Source organism: Budorcas taxicolor, chromosome 19 (genome assembly GCF_023091745.1).
Source record: "Budorcas taxicolor isolate Tak-1 chromosome 19, Takin1.1, whole genome shotgun sequence".
NCBI classification, from domain to species: Eukaryota; Metazoa; Chordata; class Mammalia; order Artiodactyla; family Bovidae; genus Budorcas; species Budorcas taxicolor.
In genome coordinates, this window is record NC_068928.1 from 55090514 (window position 1) to 55112777 (window position 22264).

At 55.9% G+C, this 22264-nt stretch overlaps 1 protein-coding gene across 1 annotated transcript; it reads left to right on the top strand.

Moving 5' to 3' along the window:
* The first annotated feature begins 1036 nt into the window (after positions 1-1036).
* Positions 1037-21897, top strand: FBF1 (Fas binding factor 1). The gene is made up of 31 exons (XM_052657839.1): positions 1037-1133; positions 1533-1598; positions 2116-2200; positions 3252-3279; positions 3879-3920; positions 5386-5479; positions 6109-6169; positions 6719-6769; positions 7382-7523; positions 8035-8112; positions 9035-9154; positions 9462-9600; positions 9718-9851; positions 10555-10654; positions 11824-12273; positions 13259-13357; positions 13686-13774; positions 13938-13996; positions 14773-14928; positions 15058-15158; positions 15284-15490; positions 16161-16268; positions 16359-16498; positions 16586-16704; positions 17607-17729; positions 17814-17999; positions 18419-18595; positions 18688-18825; positions 18928-19045; positions 20214-20323; positions 20863-21897. Exons 3-31 carry the CDS (start codon positions 2198-2200, stop codon positions 20944-20946), a joined length of 3456 nt encoding a protein of 1151 aa, XP_052513799.1. The 5' UTR covers positions 1037-1133; positions 1533-1598; positions 2116-2197; the 3' UTR covers positions 20947-21897.
* The last annotated feature ends 367 nt before the right edge of the window (positions 21898-22264 follow it).

A 22264-nucleotide genomic window follows, 5' to 3' on the forward strand; every position in this document is an offset into this window, starting at 1 on the left:
TTTATGGTTTCACGGCCCATCAGTTTTCCACTCTTCACACGTTTCTCACGCCCTCCCCCTTTCCACCAGTGAGCCCTCAAAAGAATGCTGAAAGAACTCTTTTTTTTTTTTTTTTGGCTGTACCTGTGGAGCATGTTGGATCTTACTTCCTAGAGCAGGGATCAAACCTGTGCTCCCTGCTGTGGAAGTGCGGAGTTTAATACTGGGCCACCAGGAAGTTCCTGGAAGAACTTTAAATGTTTGGAGCCTAGGTGGGCTTTCCTTGTGGCTCAGCTGATAAAGAATCCGCCCGCAATGCGGGAGCTGCTGCTGCTGCTAAGTCGCTTCAGTCGTGTCCGACTCTGTGCGACCCAGAGACGGCAGCCCACCAGGTTCCCCTGTCCCTGGGATTCTCCAGGCAAGAACACTGGAGTGGCTTGCCATTTCCTTCTCCAATGCATGAAAATGAAAAGTGAAAGTGAAGTCGCTCAGTCGTGTCCGACTCTTAGCGACCCCATGGACTGCAGCCTACCAGGCTCCTCCGTCCATGGGATTTTCCAGGCAAGAGTGCTGGAGTGGGGTGCCATTGCCGTCTCCGGCAATGCGGGAGACCTAGGTTCAATCCCTGGTTTGGGAAGATCGCCGGGAGAAGGGAAAGGCTACCCACTCAAATATTCCGGCCTGGAGAATTCACAGTCCATGGGGTCGCAAAGAGTCGGACACAACTGAGCGACTTTCACTTCACTTTGGAGCCCAGGTAGTGGTAGTTCTGCAGAAAACCTGGAGGAAGCAGCTCACCGGCCTCGGAACCCACGTACCGCCCGCTTAGCAAAGGGGCGTTCAGGCAGCTCCTAGCAACGCGCCCAGCGGCTAACTGGACGTGGTGCGCCGACTAACGGCCGCGGAGGGGCACCCTGGGAAGTGTGGTTCATTCCAGCGCCCCAGAGGCCCTTGGCTCTAGCAGGTGAGGGGGTTTAGGACTACAACCCCCAGGATGCTTCGCGCCTCGCCTTTCTTCCGGAGGCCGGGCGACCGAGAGATTGGCGTCCGTAGCGTTCCGAAGCTGGAGGCCTGACTGAACCGGGCTGGAGTGGAGCCTGGAGCGGCAGCTATGTCTGGGACACGTCCCAGTGGCTGCGCCTCCGAAGGGAATGGCACGTAACCGGGGCGCGGGGGCCAGGGAGCGTGGGGAGGATTTCAAGGGCTGGAAGGATCATAGGCTGCCCTCGGGATCGAGATGGGCTGGGCGCGAGGACCGAGGGGGTGACACCAGGAGGGCCCTAGCTAAGGGATCTTAAAACGCCTGGCACGGAGTTGGCTGTGCACAACGATGCGATGGTCCTTGTGGTCCTGAGGCCCTTTGCAGCCTCCCTTAGAAATTCCCACGGCCTGCGAGGCTGGGACAGGATCACTGGGAAATGGGAGACGCTCCTAGATGTGATGGGAGACAAAACACGTTGGGTCGTGAACACTGCCATTACAGAGGAGAAACTCAAGCATTCAGGGTGGCCCCTGTGCAGTAACCCCACATTAACTTTGCATTCTAATAACAGGACAGGCTGGCACCAGGCAACTAGAGCCGCCCACCTCCTATTACTTTCTTCCAAGCCGTGCCAAAGGTCAGTGTGCGGAACTTTTTGAGGAGCGGGCGGGAAAGAATGATAATTCTGGTGAAAACAGTTCACCACTAATGGAGTGAGTTGGATTTACAGTTAAAGGGGGAAATTTTCCAACGATAGTGAAAATACTATCAAGGAGTAACCAGCTTTCACTTCCGTTCTGTGTGCTGATTGCTGCTGGGAAAGTAGTCCTGAGTGTTGCCTGGAAAGGTGTATAGACCGCAGTGCCAGACCCCCACCTCTTTTCTAAGATGGGGACCTGCCATTTTCTGTATCCTCTTTCAGAATAAGGAATGAGGACCACTGCACTTTTTTTCAAATAATCTCCAAGCCTCGAAAAGTTACCCAGAACACTTTGCCTCTCATCTGAATCACCCACCATAAGAAATTTTTAACCGACGGAAATAGGTTTTGACCTCTTGAATGGGTAAAGTGAGAGAAGGCTTTATCAGTCTTCGACTCAAGCACTGTTAAAGCCAAATTGTTTGTGAGCAGACACTTTAATTTTCTTCATTAGGGAGGATGAGCCTGACAGGCAGAATTCCAGTGAGCTGGACAGCACTGTGAAGGACCTAGAAGCAGCCCCCCAGAGCCTTGAGATGGTAAGCAGAATGCAGAGCAGTTTAGTTCAGTCGCTCAGTCGTGTCCAACTCCTAGCGACCCCATGGACTGCAGCACACCAGGCCTCCCTGTCCATCACCAATTCCCAGAGCTTACTCAAACTCACTGTCCATTGAGTCAGTGATGCCATCCAACCATCTCATCTCCTGTCATCCCCTTCTCCTCCTGCCTTCAATTTTTCCCAGCATCAGGGTCTTTTCAAATGAGTCAGCTCTTCGCATCAGGTGGCCAAAGTATTGGAGTTTCAGCTTCAGCATGAGTCCTTCCAATGAGTATTCAGGACTGATTTCCTTTAGGATGGACTGGTTGGATCTCCTTGCTGTCCAAGGGACTCTCAAGAGTCTTCTCCAACAGCACAGAATCAGAGCAGGTGTGTGGAAATGGGAGTCTACCCTCCCTCCTGCCTCCACCTCCAAGAGCTTGACTGCATGAAGTACTTTGGGGACTGGGTGGCCCCAAAGAAGAGTGATGGTTAGGAGCATGGATATCAAACTTATTAATGGGACTTCTCTGGCAGCTCCAGTGGTTAAGACTCTGTGCTTCCCAATGCAGGGGGCATGGGTTCAATCCCTGGTCCAGCAAGCTGTGTAGCACGGCATAAAAGAAAAAAAGCAACTTCTTGTTAAACAGTAAGCGAGCATCTCTTCTGAGCCTCTGAATATCCATCTGGAAAGCATTTATACGTATCTGTCACTGATACTGAACAGTCAGGGAGATGGATTAGAGGAAAACGTTACATCCTGGGAGGGGTTGTATGTGGCATCTGGAAATCTGGGGGAAAGGAGAAACTTCCGCCCACCAGATGGCACCCAGTGTGGCATCCACTGCTGGTTGGGGGTGGCCCTTTTCATGCTCTGAATGCGTCTATTCCGAGAAACTCTAAGAAAACCATAAAGGGCATCTGTCCCCAAATGCCACTGGTGTTCCTTGTCCCCATCTTTGCAAAAGGCAAAACAATTCATTCTGCATTCTGGGTTTTAGTACACATTCACTGTCTGCTCTTGTTCATGGGATTTGTTTTTCCCTTTTTAGGCACCCAAAACCAAGAAAAGATTGAAAGGTAAGTGGGGATGAAACATCACCCATAAGCCAAAAATAATTCCCCTGCCTTGGGTCCACATGACTTAGAAATGTCTGCCTGAATGTTCTCAGTGAATATCTTTTTTTTTTTTTTAATATTTATTTGTGCCAAGTCTTACTTTGGCACTTGGGATCTTTAGTTGTAGGATCTAGTACCCTGGACCCTATGGACAGAGGAGCCTGGCGGGCAACAAAGTCCATGGGGTCTCAAAAAATCAGACACGACTGAGCATGCAGTCACTAGTTCCCTAACCAGGGACTGAATCCAGGCCCCCTCCCTTGGGAGCATGGAGTCTTAGCCACTGGGCCACTAGGGAAGTCCCTTGGTGTGAGTCTTGCTATTGTCCCTGTAATCCCAAAGGCAGCTTGTGCTTTCCTAGGGAACCCCCTGTGCTGCCTTGCTGGCCCTTGGAGTAATTCAGAAATAAACAACAGATGGGACTCAGGGAAAAATCCTTTTTATTGGGCTCTGTATCCAGAAATATCCAGGTGGAGTATCCTGGATGAGGTCTCAAGCTATGAGGCCCTAAAGGACCCTTCTTTCCTCCTGAAGTCACGGTGGCCCCTTTCCTGTTCCAGACTCCATCGATGATGTCCTTGCTGACCTCCTGGGAGATGAGGGTAAGTGCCCCTTTCCCAGAACCCCCTGATTCAGGCTTGCTCTCTCTTTTATTAACTGAGATATAATTCACATAAAGTTCAGTCTTTTATAAAGTGTACGGTTCAGTGACATGTAGTATATATTGACAGAATTGCGCGGTCACCACCACAGCCGAATTTAGAACCTTCTCGTCACCCCGTAAAGAAACTCCACACCATTAGCAGTCACTCCTCACTCTCCCCTCCTCCACCCCTAGGCAGCCACTTACTTAACTTTCTTTCTCTATGAATTTGCCTTAAGTATGAGGCTTTTGCATCCGGCTTCTTTTCACCTTCCACGTGTTCGAGGTTCATCTGCACTATAACATTCCTCTCTTCATTCCCTTCCATAGCTGGACAATATTTCATTGTTCTTTATGCCCCATTTTGTTTGGCCATTCATCAGTTTATGGACGTTTGGGTGGTTTCCACATTTCAGCTAGGCTGTTATGAATAATGCTGTTATGAACAACCATATACAAGTTTTTGTGTGGGCTTATGTGTTCAGTTCTTTCGGGTGTAAACTTAGGAGTTGAATTACGGGATTATATGATAACTCTGTGTTTAACTTTTTGAAGAACCGCCAAACTGTTTCCCACAGGAACTGTACCAGTGTACATTCCCATCAGCAGTGTAAGAGAGTTCCAATTTCTCCACATTCTTGCCAGTAATTGTTATTTTCTTTTTCATTATATCAATCTTGGAGAAGGAAATGGCAAGCCACTCCAGTATTCTTGCCTGGGAAATCCCATGGACAGAGGAGCCTGGCGGGCCACAGTCCATGAGGTCACAGAAGAGTTGGACACAACTTAGCGACTAAACAACGACAACAAATAGCAATCTTAGTGGGTGTAAAGTTAAATCTCACTGTGATTTCGATGGGCATTTCCCTAATGACTAATGATGACTAATGACCTTGAACATCTTTTCATGCGTTTCCTGGCCATTTATATCTTTGAAGAAAGGTCTATTCAGATCTTTATCCAGTTTTCAAACTGAGTTATTTGCCTTTTTATTGCTGAGTTTGTAAGAATTCTTTCTGTATTCTGGACACAAGTCCCTTACCCTGTGTGTCCATGTCTGCTGCACTGAGAAACGGGGCTTTGGGGTCAGTGAAACTCAGCAGCCACCACGTGGCTTGGTCCAGAAGCACAAAGCACAAGCCCGCGGATGATGGATGTGCATTGTTTCCGCATTCCTGGTTGGAAGTGGGAACAGCCTCTTGACTTGGCACCAGTTGTGTTGACTTCCTACTTGGAAATATATGATGCCCTCCTCCATTCAGGTTTTTAAGAGACCTGCCTCGAGGGTCAGTTTCCTTCCTGCAAAAAGGCCCCTCTCTCAGTAGGAAGATGTGGGAGACAGCTTGGTGGGCAACGTGCAGTCCTTTCCATCTTGACTGCAGTTCTCCGTGGCCGAATCACATCTTTTATTTAATTTTTTTCAGCGACACCACCTGAGAAGCCTGTTAAACTAACATCACGTGCCAGAGATGCCCCAGGTGTAGCCCAGGCGCCCCCTCCCTCCGGGCCTGGACCAAAGTGAGCACATGGGGCCACCCGGGCATCCAAGCCCCTTTCAGGCCGAATGCTCCTGCCTTTCCCTCCCTCTCCACTCACGGTGGGTCCTGCTTGTAGGGCCACAACCTTCCTGTCCTCCCTTCAGCTCTGGGGCAGCGGAGGACCCTGGAGGGGTGGGAAGGGAACTGAACTGGAGGTCAGAGGTTCCGGCTTCCAGTCTTGCTTACTGTGTGACCTTGGGCAACTCCTGAAGCTCTCTGAATCTCTGTTTTCTTACCCTCGGAATAAGGGGATTGACCTAGATGCTTGACTCTCAAATTGGTGACTGTCAGATTGTTCTTCTGAACTTTCCCCACGGTTGTGAGATAGGGAGGCACTTTGTGAGCGCTCCACTCTCCACCTTCATTTTACCCCAAATAGCTCTGTTTTTCTCTCTAACCTGTTGTTTTTAAAGGGACTGTACATTTTTAACAAACTTAAAAATCATCGCATTTGGTGACTTGTGAGATTCCATTCAGCAATTCTGTCCTTCTGGAGAAGTCTGTCTAGGTTCACTTGGCCTCTCTAAGCTCCTTCTCCTTCCTTGAATCATCTAGTGCCCTGGGGACCACGGGGGTGGGGGTGCGGGTATAGACTCTGCTCCTTTGCAGGTCCCTCCTGGAAGACGATGCCTTCATCACCCAGGCAGGCCTGGCGGGAGCTGATGCCGAGGTGAGTCTGGCCTGTTCCTCCTCGTCACTGGCTCTGCTCATACCCAGAGACAGTGAGACGGCTGTTGTGTCCGAGGGGCTCCCCACAGAAGGCTTAGAAGTCCCCACAAAGCCAGTTTGTTCTTAAAACAGTACCCAAGGGCTGCCAAGTGGACTCAGAGCAAGTCCTTTTCATCCCTCCCGGTGAGATGAGCTAGAAAGGAGAGCTCCGAGCAGCTGCTGGAGGCTCAGCGGTTGCCCCTTCTAATGGCGCTTCCCATAGTAAACTCCACGCTGTCCGATCACATGGCGGGAAAGTAGCCTAATCTGTTTTGTGATGGCCGTGGACTTCCTTTGGGGAGGACCCGAAAGCAGCAGCGCTTTGTGAGTGTCCACAGCTGGTCAGGTTTGACTTCATATAACGCCTGAGCACTGTGAGGGTAGAACCCTCCAAATTATGTTCCTCCCCTCACCCAGCTCTGCTCCTGCCCTAACAGGAGCCAGGTGATAAGCGTCCTGAGTTTTGTTGGGCCTTGATCAGCATGTCTCTCCTGACCCTCCCGTCATGTAGGTTTCAGACATCTCTGATGCAGACCCGCAGGCTCTGCTGCACGCCATGAAGGTAAGGAAACAGCTTCGGGGAGATGGGCTGGGACACTGTTTTATACCAAGCCTTCATTCTCCCTCTTGTTCCTTCATTTATTTATTTATTTATTTATGTATATTGGCTGCACTTCACAGCATGTGGGATCTTAGTTCCTTGACCAGAGATCAAACCCACACCCTTCTCTGCAGTGGAAGGCAGATTCTCAACCCCTGGACCACCAGGGAAGTCCCAACCTTGGGGAACCTTAGACCCCAGGACCCTGCTGTTTCGTTTCTACTGCTAACAGCTTCAGCATTTGCTAAGCTTTTGTGAGAAGCTGCTGAAAGCAGGTTTGAGGCTCCCTCCCATTCTCACCTCAAGGCGGCAGCTGCTCATGAGGGTTGGTGGGAGTACCAGCTGGAAACCTTTCAGCTTATCTGAGACCGACTGTGTGGAGCCTTTGGGTTTTGGCCCTGCCTCTATCTTTGTCCCGTGACCTTGTTGGGGTGGGTCCCCCACCAGAGTCCCCATCTGTTCCACGTGGAAGTTGGAGGCAGCATCCTTACCAGGCTGCTCAGAGCCTGGGGGTGTTTAGCACCCACCAGCTGAGCACCTGTGGGGATTCCTTCCTCCTTCCTGCTTTTCCAGGACCTGGATGAAATGGATGCTGACCTCTTAGGGCTGAAGAAGTCAAATCTAGCCTCAAACAAAAGGCCTGCAAAGGGCTCTGGGAAAGAAGAGCCGCCTAGTCCTCTTAAAACCGCCAGTGTGTTAACCGCCAATGAGAAAGGTGAGTAGGACATAGCTCCTCGAATGAGAAGATACTCTGGGGATGTGGGAGATGCTTAGACAGAAGGCCTCGTGTGCTATGGGTTTTCTCTGCCTGGGAGGGGGAAGACCAGGAGCTCGCTGTGTACCTGTGTGTTGGAGTGTTTATGGTTGGGGAGGGAGACGGGTTGAGCTTCCCACCCCCCCACCCCCACTTCCTTGGACTCCTGGAGAATCCATTTGAGTTAAATTGCAGAATTTTATGGTAACTTTTGCATGGCCCCAACCTGTGTACCTGTTTGGAGCAACTTGTAAATGGAGGGCCGAAGGTCACTTCCAGAGTGCATTTCCAGGCCAAAAGCCTGACTGAGATCCAGGGCGGTATAGACCTCTCCCACGGCTGTGTCCATGGCCACAAGCCCTCAGCCACCAAATGGAAATACACAGCAGCCCGGGGGCCCCGTCACAGTGTGGCAGCACGGAGGCCAGAGGAGACCCAGCCTGTGGCCTTGGCTCCTCTTTGCTGCCTGTAGGAGATGCCATTCCCACCAAGAAGCGGCCTCCGTCTCCCTCCAGCTTTGGGCATCAGTACAGGAAGTTCTCCTTGGAAGGTACCGCAGGCCCTGCAGTCATGCCTCTAGGACGCTTCAGTTTGATACTTGTTTGCCCGAGGGCTGACAGACTCTCAGATGCGGAGCAGCCAGCTGGTGCTGTTGAGTTGATTTTGTTCCTCACAAATTGAAAGTGAAAGTGAAGTCGCTCAGTCGTGTCCGACTCTTTGCGACCCCATGGACTGTAGCCTATCAGGTTCCTCCATCCATGGGATTTTCCAGGCAAGAGTGCTGGAGTGGATTGCCATTTCCTTCTCCATCTGCCCAACCTAGGAATCGAACCCCGGGTCTTCCGCATTGCAGGTAGACACTTTACCGTCTGAGCCACCAGGAAGACCTCACAAATTGAGGGAGGGACTAATTGTGCCCCTCTGGCTGGGATGTCTGGGCACTTATTTGCACAGACTTGGAAGCTAGGGGTCAAACTGAAGATTATAAAGCGTGGGGGAAAGTCTGTTGTCCTTCATGCACTCCCTGACATTTTACCTGCCTTCTCAAGCCTCGGGGCTGTTCCTAGAAGGCTGGGGCAGACAGCAGAGCCTGGGGCCATTACGCTGGAATGCGGGCCCTGGGGCCGCCCTCCCTGCTTTCTTTCCCCTGGCCCAGTCTGCTCTGTATCGGAGCCCCACTACCCCAGGCCCCCAGATGCTGAGCGCCTCACATAGGTGTCAGAGCAGCTACAGCTCTCTGGTCAGTAACTCCCCTAGTGCAGTACAGGAGAGGGCAATGGCACCCCACTCCAGTGTTCTTGCCTGGAGAATCCCAGGGACAGGGGAGCCTGGTGGGCTGCCGTCTATGGGGTTGCACAGAGTCAGACACGACTGAAGTGACTTAGCAGCAGCAACAGCAGCAGTGCAGTACAGTGCTGGTTTTCCTGAACGCGACGTACAGTCTGCCCTTTGCTTCCCCTTCTGCCTGTGAGACTCAGAAGACCCCCTGGCAGGACTTCTCTCTGATGATGAGGAAGGAATCCCCAAGAAGCTGCCCTCCACGGAGACGAAAACCTCTTCCAAAAAGAATCCAGCCCCTGTCAGAGATCACGGTAGGGTGGGCTTGTTACGTTCCCGGGGCTGCTGCAGTTGACTCACTGAACTTGCCAGCGCAGATCCAGAGACCCCACCAGGCAGGGACCAGAGGTCTCAGATCCTGGACCAGGAGGTCATCAGTCTCTGGGAAGAGGGAAGGGAGAGGGGATGGGAGCGCTTGGGAGTGGGGCTGGGAGTGCAGGCTGGGACAAGCCGCTGCTGTGCCTGCTGTTCCACTCAGAGGTAGAGAAACGCCCCGTCAGCCCATTCAAACCGCACAGTTGAGGACCAGAAGGCCTCTGTGCCCTGTGTTCTGTTTCTTAGGGCCCTCTATCCCTCTAACTCCTGGGGACACTCCAGTCCGAAAGAAGGAAGAGCTGCTCTTTGACGATGGGGACGACATCATGGCCACCCTGGGGTTTGGAGACAGCCCCAAGGCAGAGAGGCGGCAGGCGGGCGACCAGTAAGGGTCCCTGGGCGTGGAGAGTGCCACCAGGAAAAAGCGAGAGGGAGGGTACAGTGTGGCCCCCGCAGGAGCCCTTCGTGCTCACAGGCACCTGCCCTGTGTCCCATCCTGCAGGGAAGGGCCCCTCCCTGCCCGCTCCAAGCTGGATGAGCTGCTGGGTCGGGGCCCGGCCGCCAAGCTCCTGGCCCGGTCAGGCACCGGCGAGCACAGGGAGTTCAAGCTGGACAAGAAGTACCAGCGGCCACAGGGTGAGGAGGCTTGTGGGGTGGGGGCCCCAGAACAGGTTTATACCAGGAGCCATAATAAGAAATAAGCTTTACATCATGACACACACACACACATTGTATTATTCATGTTTATGAACTGGGTCAAAAGTGTCAGAAAATAATTGTCACCGTGTTCAAAATCTCTTGTTTTTTTATGTTTATATGCTCTTTGACTAATAAATTGGAGTAGGAAATGGCATCCCACTCCAGTATTCTTGCCTGGAAAATCCCACAGGCAGAAGAGCCTGGCAGGCTATAGTCCCTGGGGTCTCAAAGAGTTGAACATGACTGAGCAACTCGGCACTTCGACGATTAAATACATCGGTTGTAACTTAACTTCTCAACCTGCTAACAGGCAGCAGCTCACAGTTTGAAAGACACTGCTCTGGCCAGTGTTGCTCTGTTCAGAGCATCAGCCCGCTGCCCGTCGTTGGGACATGCGAGCTCACCCCGCCTCACCCACAGGGGTCGGGGCCGGGCTCCTCAGGCGCACTTTTCACAGCTCACGGCGATGTTCTCTGCGCTGGGGCTAGAGGTGTAGACCGGCTTCCTCCGCCTCCGAGCCCCCATTACTCGTCTTACCCGTCAAGCTGCTCGCTCAGCCCTTTTCAAACCCAGCATTCTGCAGCATTCACAGAAGAGGTCGACTCCCCCTGCCCTAGATCATGGGTTCCTTCGTTCACAGACAAGGAAGACACCTGGGGTGACGAGGACTTCACCTTTGGGGCCTACCAGCCCACCGTGGGCTCCTCCGAGGGCCGACAGTCCCGCCGACAGTCTGTCAGGTAAGCGCAGAGGCAGGCTGCCTGCTGAGAAAGTAGGGGCCCCCCCTCACCCCATCCCACCACCAGGCTTGTTTGGGAGGCACTAGACTCCATGGACGCCAAAGGAGGGGCATAGCCAGTGCCCACCAGTCCAGGCCAAGGGGTCGGGATGGCCCCCCCAGCAGGAGCGGACCCTGGATTCTGCTCCCAGCCTCCTGGGAAGAGTAAGAAAGAGGTGGACTTGACACAGCTGGAAGCCCCGGGGGACCGGAAACTGCTGTGACGTCAGCTGATCTGCTTCTCTGTGAGGAACACCCAGACCCAGGGGGAGCAAGAGTGAACCTTGGGCAGCAGCTTCTCAGACTCAGCTCCCGGGAAACCCGGCCCTGGGCTCTGCCTTGCCCTGCCTTGGTCTCGTCCCAGCTGGCCACAAAATGTTAAGTTAGTGGATGGACTTTTCTGAATTTGGAGATTTTTTTTTCTCCCAGTATATATTTTAAACTTTATATTTTGAAATAATTTCAAACTGACCGAAGAGCTGTGAGAACAACTCCCTCCTATCCTTTCTCCAGGCTCCATGGTGTTAACGTTATGTCACATCGGCTTTCTCAGCCTCTCTTTCCATCTCAGTAACCTTGCACACGTGTGTATCAGCTCTTCCCTTAAACCTCGGAACCTGCTGCCACCTGCCAGTAACTCATAGAGTGAAGTGAAAGTCACTCAATTGTATCTGACTCTTTGTGGCTATACAGTCCTCAGAATTCTCCAGGCCAAAATACTGGAGTGGGTGGCCTTTTCCTTCTCTGAGGGATCTTCCCAAACCAGGGATCGAACCCAGGTCTCCCGCATTGCAGGCGGATTCTTTACCAGCCTAGCCACAAGAGACAATGGCCAAATGAATGAATGAGTGACGGAATGACTATTGACGGAAAGCCTAGAAGTGCTTGACCCGGCTGATTTTTCTCTGGGTGTGTGTGCCCATGGTTGGTCCTGTTCGCTGCAGATGGATTTGTCCCTGGTTTTCGTGACTGAATCAAGGTGTTTTGCAGACCTCAGTTGGCTTGCCTTGGCTCTGGCCTAGCAGGGCCCCAGGCATCCTGGCTCCTTAATGTGGGCCGCCTAGTTCCCTTGAGCAGTGGAGGGAAAGGCTGCTTGCCCTGCCTTAGACTCCCCTCTTCTCTGTCTTGAAGTAGGTTCTTAGATGGCGGCACAGACCCCAAGGGAGAAGCAGGCTCCAGGCAGAGCACCCCCGCAGCCTCCAGCCCCATCCCGCCCAGGAGGGGAGGTGCTGACTGGCTAGGCCTCAAGGACGACAGCTCGGACCTGCTCCCCCGCTCCCTAGGCAGGGAGGCTCGGAGGGGCCCCCCTCCTGCGAGCCAGCGTTCTGCCCCCGTCCGCCACCCTGCCGCGGCTGGGCTGCCCTCCTCTTTGGGGGCAAAAGCACCCGCCAAGGGTACCGGCCCTCCTGCCAGAGGCAGCCAGCCTGCGGAGCCAGGAGCATCTGAGGAGGAGACAGATGAGGACTGGCTGAGCCATGCCCTGTCCCGGAAGAAGGCCCAAGGTCTGGCCAGAGCGGAGCGCGGCGCAGCCTCTGAGGGCCAGCAATCGGCAGGGACAGCCGGCCGGCCGCCTTCCCGCAGGTAGGGCTCAGGCTGCCATCTCTCTGGAGGGAGGACTCGGCACCTCCGTCAGCAGCGCCCCCAGTATGCTGACTGTGGGCAGAGTGCAGTCTCTCAGCCTTGCTTCTCCCCCTCTCTGGGCTCGGGGAGAGTGTCTGGCTCCCCACCTTTGGGAGCTGGGGGGCTGCTGACGCTCATGCCCTGCTGCCGCGGGGCCAGGCTCTGGCCTGGTTGGGCAGGAGATCCAGGGTGCCCTCATGGGGCTCACACAGCCTTCCTGGTGCCTCCGAGCAGGGCTCTATCCACAGTGCCCTCGGGCTGGCGGGACACCCAGTGTCCAGTGGCTCTGCTGACCAAGCTAAAGCAGGCGACACGTGTCAGGGATCACTTGTGCTCTTGGGGAGTGTTTGAGAAGACGGTGGCTGCCAGGGGGCTCCTGGGGGAGGCTATGGAATGTGGGGAAGGACAGGGAGCAGCCCCAGAGCAGGCTGGGACCATCCAGAGGAAGCTCTGTGGTCCGAGCAAAGGGGAGGCTGGGCATGTCACCCCGCCTGGGGTTGAGTAAGCAAGGAGGGCAGTTAGGACCCAGACCTGAAACCCAAGGGAAGGGAAAGTTTCTTCACTGGCCCTGAGAGCCAAGAACGGACAGGGAAGAGCGGACGGAGACAAGAGGAACCACAGGGCGCTGGAGCCAGTGGGCGAGTGAGCAGGGCCTCAGTGGACGCTGCAGGCATGGCATGGACCAGAGCATGGCCATGGTGCCCATGCAGGGCGACCGCTGCTCCTTAGACATTACCAGGTGGTTGCCCCCGGGAGGGGTGCAGAAGGCCAGGGGCTCAGACCGCGAGGAGGATTCCAAAGATGGAATGGTGGCAACATGAGGAAGGTGGAGGGGGTTGGGAAGAGGGGCAGCCTTGCAGCTTCCCTCCTGGGCTTTGTCCCAGCCTGCCCTTGTCCAGCCTAACCCGGACCTTCTGTGCCTTCATACTAACAATTGCTTTCTCAGTCAGCCTGCTGCCAGCACCCAAGTGCTCGAGCCAGCAGCCCCCGGGGAGATCCCAGGAATAGCAACGCAAGGGCCATGGTCCCCGCCTGCCACCTCTGGGTACGTTCAGTCCGAGGCGGGGTGCAGGCGGGTGAGGCACAGGGGGCTGGCCTGAGCCCCCGTCCCTAGAACAGCAGGTGGTTGTGCTGGGCTCCACGTGGTCAGTGTGGTGTATGGGATCCGAGACCCACTGAGTCAGGGGACCTGATTCAGGTCCCCATCCCCTTTTCCAGCTGGGACCCTGCTCTTAGTAAACTACCAGCCTTCAGGCCTTTCCAGTCTATGACTTGACCCTGGCCTTCACCTTTCCTGCCAGACCAGCCCTCCCCTTCTCCCTGAATCCTTCACAGCAGGCTGCTCACCTTGCCACCCCCGCCCGTGTCCACAGGTCCACCGTGACTTGGAACAAGGCCGCCTTGGCCCTCCATGCAGGTGACCCAAAGAGGGGCAGAGCCCCTGGAGACCACTCTGGCACTGGTGTGTGTTCTGCTTTGTTTGGGAGGTTAACTCTGGGTGGAGAGGCACTGAGAGCTTCCTTCAGGGGTCCCTGCAGACAGACCTGAAGCCAGGCTCTCCCAAGCACACGCCTAGACCGCGGGCCTCCCTGTGCCTCCTCATTTCTGTGCTGTTGATTTTTCAGAGCCTGCAGTTGTTTTCCCGAATTCCCAGGAACCCTCAGGGCCATCTGTGCCTGTTCAGGTAAGGAGGGTGAACAAACAGGCGGGCCCATGGGGCAGTTCTCCTGTGCTCAGAGGCAGCTCCTGCCAAACCGCCAGGAGGAACGCGTTGTCCTCTCAGCCGGCTCTCCCGTCTCCCCACCAGCACTCGCCTGCCTCTCCCGGGCAGGGTTGGGTGCTCACTTGCTGGCACCAGTGGAGAATTGAGGTGGCCCCCGGGCGGAGGCAGCTGAGAATGCTTCACTCAGAGCGCAGCGCTCAGCTGTCCTGCTGCTCCGTCTAGAAAACCTCCTCCACTGCCGTCTTCCCACCGCCCACGTTGCCTGGGTGCAATAGCTCCTGTGACCCCCAGACCCGAGGAGGCCTGGCCCCACAGGAGCACCTGTGGAGTGCTTCCCCGGAAACCCGGAAGCGCCTCTGCGATGGTGGGTGGGTGGTGGGCAGCCTGCAGGACCCAGAGCATCGCTCTGCACTGGGACTTGAGGCCTGACACCAGGGCCAAGGTCACCACCTTCTGTTGTAGCTGGAACTCTGCGGGGACCCGCTATTTATCTGGAACCCCTGCTGGGAGGATGTTGTTCTGAGGGCATGGGGGAGACTCATGTTCCCCAACCTGACCTGAGAGGGGAAGGACAGGGACCATATGACCCTCCAGGCCTCATCCTTGGCCTCTGGGTGTCATGACCCTGTCCCCGTCTCCAGCCACAGGTCAGGCGTGGAGCCTGGCAGGTCAGAGGTGAGCTCAGCTGGGCCCCTGTCCCCTACTTGATGGGGCACGCCCCTCCCCCTCTCCTCCAGTCCCTCCTCCCAGACTCCCTGGCCCGGAGCCTGCTGCCCAGCCCCGAGTACCAGCAGCAGCTCGTGGCGGCACAGGCTCAGCTTCAGAGTGGCACCGCTGAGCTCCAGGCCACCCTCCTGCAGAGTCAGGCCCAGCTGGCGGAGCTCGAGGCCCAGGTGAGGGGCAGAGGGGCTGCGGCTTCCAGGGCAGGGCTGGTGGGAGGGTGTGCCATGAGGGCTGGACGGCCTCCCCAGGCAGCCTGAGGGACTCTCCACTCCCTCCCCTCCCTCCACGCCACGGCCCAGGTGCGAAAGCTGGAGCTAGAGCGGACCCAGCACAAGCTGCTGCTGGAGAGTTTGCAGCAGCGGCACCAGGCAGACCTGGAGCTCATCGAGTGTGCTCACAGGTACCCCGCTTCTCCAGCCCGGGCTGCCCATGGCTCAGGGCCAGCCCCAGCTCAGGTGCCCTGAGGGGCCCTCTGGGTGGCCGCCCTCCCCTTCTGAGCCTCACGGTTGGGTGTTCTGTTGGCAGGAGCCGAGTCAAGGTGCTAGAAACATCATACCAGCAACGGGAAGAGCGGCTGCGGAGAGAGAACGAGGAGCTGTCTGCCCAGTATCTGTCGCACTGCCAGGAGGCCGAGCAGGCCCGCGCTGAACTCACGGCCCAGCACCAGCGGCACTTGGCGGCCGCCACACAGGAGAAAGACCAGGAGATGGAGCGGCTCCGGGAACTGCAGCGGTAAGGGGAGGCCGGGGGCCAGCTTCAGGGGTGGCCAGAGGAAGCCAATTGCCGTGAGACTCCAAGCCATGGGCTCAGCAGCCTCTGTACCAAGGCTTGACCTCTTCCTTCCAGATGAGGACTGAGAACTGAGGCCCACCTCACTGACCCACCTCATGTACCCTTCTACCCCTAGTGGGGATCCCCCCACTCCTTCAGAGTAGCGAGGGCATCCCGGCAGGGCCTGAGGTCACTGGCTATTCAGGCAGGGCCTGGCAGCAGCGAGTAACCCAAGTGCTAAGTAAGCGCAGGTGAACCAACCCATCAGCCGGACCACTCGAGGCTAGTGACTGCATCAGCCCTGGAAAAGGTTGTGCCTGGCGTGTGGATCTGATTGCCTTTCCAGAGGAGAGCAGAACTAAAGAAAAGGCACATGAGAGGGTTGGCCAAGGTGGGCTGAGTCGGCCTTTCCCCATGGCTCAGATTGGCCAGACACGAAAGGGTTGTCAGGCCCCCCGTCAGGTGTCCTTGGCTGAATAACAAGGAACCTGCTGGAGCCAGGGAAATGGAGGCATTGCCTGGTGCTGGGGAGGAGAGGCCACGGAGCATGGACCGCCAGAGCAGCCCCCTCCCGGACAGAGCTGCCCAGGGTGTTCACTGTGCCACCCTCCCCTCCGACCCCGTCCCCCAGGGCCTCCATCCTGGAGATGCGCAAGGACCATGAGGAGCAGCTGCAGCGGCTGAAGCTGCTGAAGGACCGGGAGATCGACGCCGTGACCAGCGCCACTTCCCATACGCGGTAGGCTCGCCATCAGGCTCTGCTGTCCCGGCAGGGTGGGGCCGGGGGACCCAGGCCTTCATGACCCGAGCCCCGCCCCCCACACCCCAGGTCCCTGAACGGCATCATCGAGCAGATGGAGAAGTTCTCCAGCAGCCTGCACGAGCTGTCCTCTCGTGTGGAGGCCTCGCACCTCAGCACCTCCCAGGAGCGGGAGCTGGGGATCCGGCAACAGGACAAGCAGCTCCAAGGTACTGGGGCCCCGGGCTCCTCTGTCCTGTCCCCACTGACGGGAAGGCAGGTGGGGGGGCAGTGAGCACCCTGTGGGCCGCCCCCAGCGCTGCAGGAGAGGCTGAGCCGGCAGCAGCGGGACATAGAGGAAGAGAGGAGTCGGCTCCAAGAGGTCATCGGGAAAATGGAGGCACGCCTGGGCGAGCAGAGCCGGCTGCTGGAGCAGGTAGGGCCTGTCTCCCCAGCACTGGGCAGCTGTACTCTGTCCTGGCCTCCTCGGCGCTTTTCTTTGTCTCTCCTGCCCCTTGCTTTGCAGGGACTCCCACCTCCCCAGCCTCCAGAAGTGCCCCCAGCCCACCCCGTCCAGCCCCTACCCCCTCATCACTGATGCCATTGCTGATGTGACTTTGGGAGAAATACTCTTGTCTCCTGAGCTGTCTTTAAACTCCCTTTGTCTCTTACATCTGTAAGAGCAGGCTTTGTGCTTTAAAAAATCATGCCCTTTCGTGCCTGTTTCAGCAGCACAGGTGCTAAAATTGGAAGGACATAGACAAGATTAGCATGGCTCAGTGCAAGGACAGGCAGACTGATTACAGTCTAATAAGTGGTGAAAACAATTGGCTGCACTTGTGGGAAAAAAACAATTCACATTGACCCCTACCAAACAAAAAAGCAATTCCTGAGAGAATTGATACAGTAAATCTTTGATGAATTCAGAAATAGTAATAACCTTTTCTTTTTTTGTACAAAGTTCTAAGATGATACATTTCATTGAAAAAATTAAAATAACTGGCAACAGTAAAGAAAAATTATCCAGTAGCTGGAGGTAGCCACTGATGACATCACAGATACCCTATAGACCTGTCAGTATGTGGACACAGATGTTCTAATATCCTGAACCATATTTATTCAGCCCTTTCAGCGCTTGACTGAGTGCCTGCCTCAAACCAGTCCCCAGCCTTCTTCCCATTTTTACTGCTCCGGAAAGGTGGTGTTTGTGGCTTAGCGTGGGAAAAGCCAGATGAGGGTGGTTTGCCCAGCTCCCCGGGGAGCATTCAGGCCTGTCTGGGGAGCAGATGGAGCCTCCAGGGGCCGAAGCGCTCAGCCCTGACCCTACCGGGCCGGCAGGAACGCTGGCGGGTGCACGCCGAGCAGTCTAAGGCCGAGTCGGCACAGCGCGCTCTGGAGGAGCAGAGGAAGGTCATGGTCCAGCAGATAGCCATGGAGCGGGAGGAGCTGGAGAGGGCCAAGGTGAGTCCAGACGCACGGCGTTTGGCTGCATCCCTGCCATCAGGCCCAGGGATGCTCACCGGGCCCCTCGCACCCTCGCCCCAGAGCGCCTTGCTGGAGGAGCAGAAGTCCGTCATGCACAAGTGCGGGGAGGAGCGGCGGCGCCTGGCGGCTGAGTGGGCCGAGCTCTTCGCGCAGCAGAAGCTGAGGAAGGAGCGGGCAGAGCGGGAGGCGGAGCGGGCGCTGCAGGTGGACACCCAGCGGGAGGGCACCCTCGTCAGCCTGGCCAAGGTAGGATCCAGAGCCTCCCGGACTGTGGGAACCCAGCGCAGCCCTGCCCGTCTCCCCACCCTGGCCCTCACGGTCTGCTCCTCATAGGATGGTCCGCTTCAGAAAGCACGCAGCGGTAATAAGAGTTACCCCTGCGGAACTGAAACAACCACAGTCATCATAGTAACAACTTGCTTTTGCTGCTTCTTTATACTCATTTGCTCTTTTAATCCTCATCATGTTCCCATGACTTAGATATTCTAGAAATGAAGAAATGGATTCAGAAAAATTGAGCCCTTGGTTTGGCCCCAGGTCTCCCACCACCTCCTCCCAGAGTCAGGGTGGAGTTCAGCTCCGGCAATGAGGCAGGGTGACCTGGGGTCCCCAGAGCCCAGTTCAACTCCAGGAAGGAGAATGCAGCCAGGCTTTGCCATCTCCAGGAGCAGGCAGAGCTGAAGATAAGGGCCAGCGAGCTCCGTGCCAAAGAGGACCAGCTGGCGGCCGAGAGGGAGGCCCTGGAGCGGGAGCGGCAGGAGCTGCGTCTGGAGAAGGAGAGGGTCAGCGCCGCTGCCCAGCGCATCAGGCTGCGCGCGGAGGAGGTGGAGAGCATGAGCCAGGTGCCACGGCGCAGCCTGGGCGGGGGCGGGGGTGGGGGCGGGGGCCATGCTGACCTCTGCCAGCCCAGATGACCCAGGCGGGCTCCCCGCAGGTGGCCTCGAAGAAGTACGAGGAGGGGGAGCGGGCCCTGCGTGACGCCCGGCAGCTGCAGTCGGAGCAGCAGGCCCGGCTGCAGCTGGTGCAGGAGCAGCAGGAGCGGCTTCGGCAGCAGGAGCGCCACGTGCACCAGGCAAGGCGCCTCCCAGAGGCTCTGCCCCCGGCACCCCTCCCCGGGACCCCTCCCCAGCCTTCTGCCCTCACTGCGGTGTCCTCCTCTCTGGGGGCTGGACAGGAGCATCTGAGTCTGGCCCAGCAGCGGCTGCAGCTGGATCGTGTCCGACAGGACCTGCCCTCCAGCCCAGTGGGGCTGCTCTCAAGGGCCCAGGACCCCGCAGCCTCTGGCCTGAGTGGTAAGTAACTCCGGGAGGCGGGGATGTCAGCTCAGTCTGCCCACTGGGCAGAGCATGCCAGCCACATCCTGCCCAGCCTCCTGTGTGCTCAAGATAGGAGGCAGCTGAGTTTGTTTTTTTTAAAACCTAAGTTAGTTATTTTTATTTCATTTATTTTTTATTTTGGCTCTGCTGGGTCTTTGTGACAGCACACATGACCCGTGGCATGTGGGATCATCCCAGACCAGGGATGGAGCCCATGTCCCCCAAATGGGAAGGCAGATTCTTGACCACTGGACCACCAGGGAAGTCTGCAGCTTAAAGTCATCTTGTTATTTCTTTTTTTATGCTAGTAACGCATGTTATAGAAAAATAGGTCAAAAACAGAAGAAGGGAAACTGGTTTTTAAAATACTTCCCTCAGGACTTCCCTGGCAGCCCAGTGTCCAAGACTCCAAGCTCCCAATGCAGGGGGCCAGGGTTGAAACCATGGTCAGGGAGCTAGATCCCATGTTCTGCAAGTAAGACTCAGCACAGCCAAATAAGTTTTAAAATGGACCATGCTTATATTAAAAAAAAAGAAAAAACTACCTTTAACCCACTCTGTAGAACCACTTTATAAACATTTTGGTGCATAGTATTCTAGACTGTTGTGTGTATGTTTTTAAAAACAAAATTGAGTTCTTGAGGTGCTAGCCCACACCCCCTTTGCCTGGTAAAGAAATAAAGCAACTCTTTCTCCTCCATTAAAAAAAAAAATGAGATTGCATCATACATTATTTTGTACCTTTATTTTTCCCATTCAGAAATATTCAGATGGAACATATTTTCATGTCAGTAATTAAACATTTAACTCTTAATCCACATAATTTTCATTATGAGTTGTCCTATATTTTTACTAATTTCCTACTGATTTTTTTCTTTGTCGATAAGGTAACTAGCATTTCAGTGGAAATCTTTGTATAATACATACATCTCTCCCCGATTATTTCCCTCTAATAAATTTTCAGAATTGGACTTAGCAGCCGAGATCCCATGAGCATTTTCCGAGGCTTTTGAAAGCTGGATGTGCCCGGAGGGTCGGTCAGGTTGCACCCACCCGCAGTGGTGAGAAGGCCCCAGGATCCAGCTTTGGCTGTCCTGGTCTCCCGCCACGCTGCCCCCTGACCCCGTCCTCCTCTGCCTTTCAGCCACGTTGTCACCTGCCCCCACCGTTCCTCGGTGCAGCCAACCACTGGTCGGCCTGGGTCCCTCGCACCTCTACGCCAAGCTGGTGCTGCTGAAACACACAGCTGAGCAGGTAAGCATCCTGGAGCGGAGGCCACCCAGGCCCACCCACTGCCCCTGGACTCAGGGCTCCTCGTTCACAGTGGTGACAAGAAGCTCACTCAGAGGAGGGAGAGAGCGCAGCCTGGCCCCGGGGAGGGCCAAGCCTACCCCACTCCCAGTGGAGAGCAGGTAAAGGATAGGCCTCAAAGGTGCTCGCGGTGTCACTGAGAGAGCATTTCCTACCCGCCAGGCTCTGCGCTGTGCCTTGTAAGCGTTCCCCCTCCCACAGCCCTCCCTGGCAGGCACTGTCGTTCTCTCCAGTTTGCAGACAGGCCGAGAGGGACCATGTCATGTGCTGACACATGGCCTCCCCTCAAGGGAGAGCTGGTGCATTCCCTGCCCCACCCCCGCCGATCCCAGAGCCAGGCAGAGCCAGGATGGGAGAGGACTGATCGATCCGCTGATGCCCAGGGTCCCCTCAAGCCCAGTCCAGCGATCCACATCCCTGTCCACAGAAGCGGGTGCAGGAGGGAGCCAGAGGGCAACTGCTCACCCAGCTCTGCCTTTCAGGACCGTGACTTTCTGGAGAATGAACAGTTCTTCCTGGAGACCCTGAAGAAAGCCTCCTACAACATGGCATCCCACTCAGCCTGAAGGCCCAGCTGCCTCCTCAGCAGAGGCCTCAGACCCTGCAACTGACTCTCTGGCCGCCAGCTCATAGCAGGGGCACCCGGGAGAGCCCCTCGATGCCCAGGGCCTAATTACAGCTCTTCCTGTGGATAGGGTGCTGGCGGGTTCTTTACGAGCCCTCCAGCCCATGGCTGAGGCAGGTGGGTGCACCCAGGCCGCTCAGACACCCCAGGAGGCAGCGGCCTCTAGGGAGATGCCGTGCTGAGGGCAGGCAGCCCCACGACACGGTCAGCGGCAGCTGTGGGTCTGCTCCCCACAGACTTCCAGCTCAGGACCCAGGGTCTGAGTGGGCTCTGTGGGCCCCTCAGCCCATGGATGGTTTTAGAATCTTTTCACCTGAGCCTCTCCTGAGGCAGGGGGCTTCTATACTTCTATACACAAGGAGTGGCCGACAGAGAGCATGGGGTCTCCCTGCTTTAGGGATGTAGAGTCGGGCCACACATGTTACAGGGCCTTCTGGCCTCCTGCCTGACAAGGTGGAGGTGCTGCAGGGGCAAGGAGGGCGCCGTGCCTAGCACTTTTACCTCGAGTTCTGACGTGCTCTTGGGGCTCAGCCAGCCCATCCTGCTCTCAGGCTGGCACACAAAACCTGCACCTTGTTCCCAGCTGCCAGGGCAACCGACTCACTAGCACAGACCCTGAGCTCATCAGCTTCTTCTGATACACTCCCCAGAGGGTGACGGGGTGCGGGGAAGGACGGAAGGCTTTTCTCCGTGCTGTTCACTGGCCACAGGCCAGCAGTGGGAGCGAAGATGACAGAGCAAGCTCCTGTCTGGGAGGATACGGAGCCCTGGGGAACGGAAGGGGCCGCACCTTGGCTGCTGCCCGAGTTGGGGGGCTTTGCCCTTCTCCATGTATAGGCAGTGGGCCAAGGCCTTCCAGAGGGGCACCACAGAGGGGTGAGGGGGTTGGTAGTTGTCTGCTGCAGACCCAAGCACTCAACTAATAAAATCGCAGTTACCAGAACTTCCCTGACAGTTCAGTGGTTAAGACTTGGCACTTCCACCGCAAGATGCGCAGGTTTGATCCCTGGTTGGGGAAAAAGAAAAATCAGCAGTTACCTTGAGAGTGGCTTCTCTTACCTCCCATCAAAGAGGACTGTCCGAGGAGCAGGAAGGTGAAGGAGGGCAGTGCCGAGGGGGTCGTGAGTGGGCCCAGGGGTGTCTCTGCTCTTTGAGAACAGCCTCCAGCAGGATCTCATGTTATTTACAACCTTCTTCCTGGACCCACTGAACTGCTATATCCTTCATGACTGGGTTCGTAGAATTTGCCACAGCTCATC

What these genes read in the sequence shown, in the direction of transcription:
- FBF1 (XM_052657839.1), top strand. An exon ending in AACCAAGAAAAGATTGAAAG is followed by an intron (nt 3,280 to 3,878) that starts GTAAGTGGGGAT and finishes TTCCTGTTCCAG; the next exon opens with ACTCCATCGATGATGTCCTT. An exon ending in CCCTCGTCAGCCTGGCCAAG is followed by an intron (nt 18,000 to 18,418) that starts GTAGGATCCAGA and finishes TGCCATCTCCAG; the next exon opens with GAGCAGGCAGAGCTGAAGAT.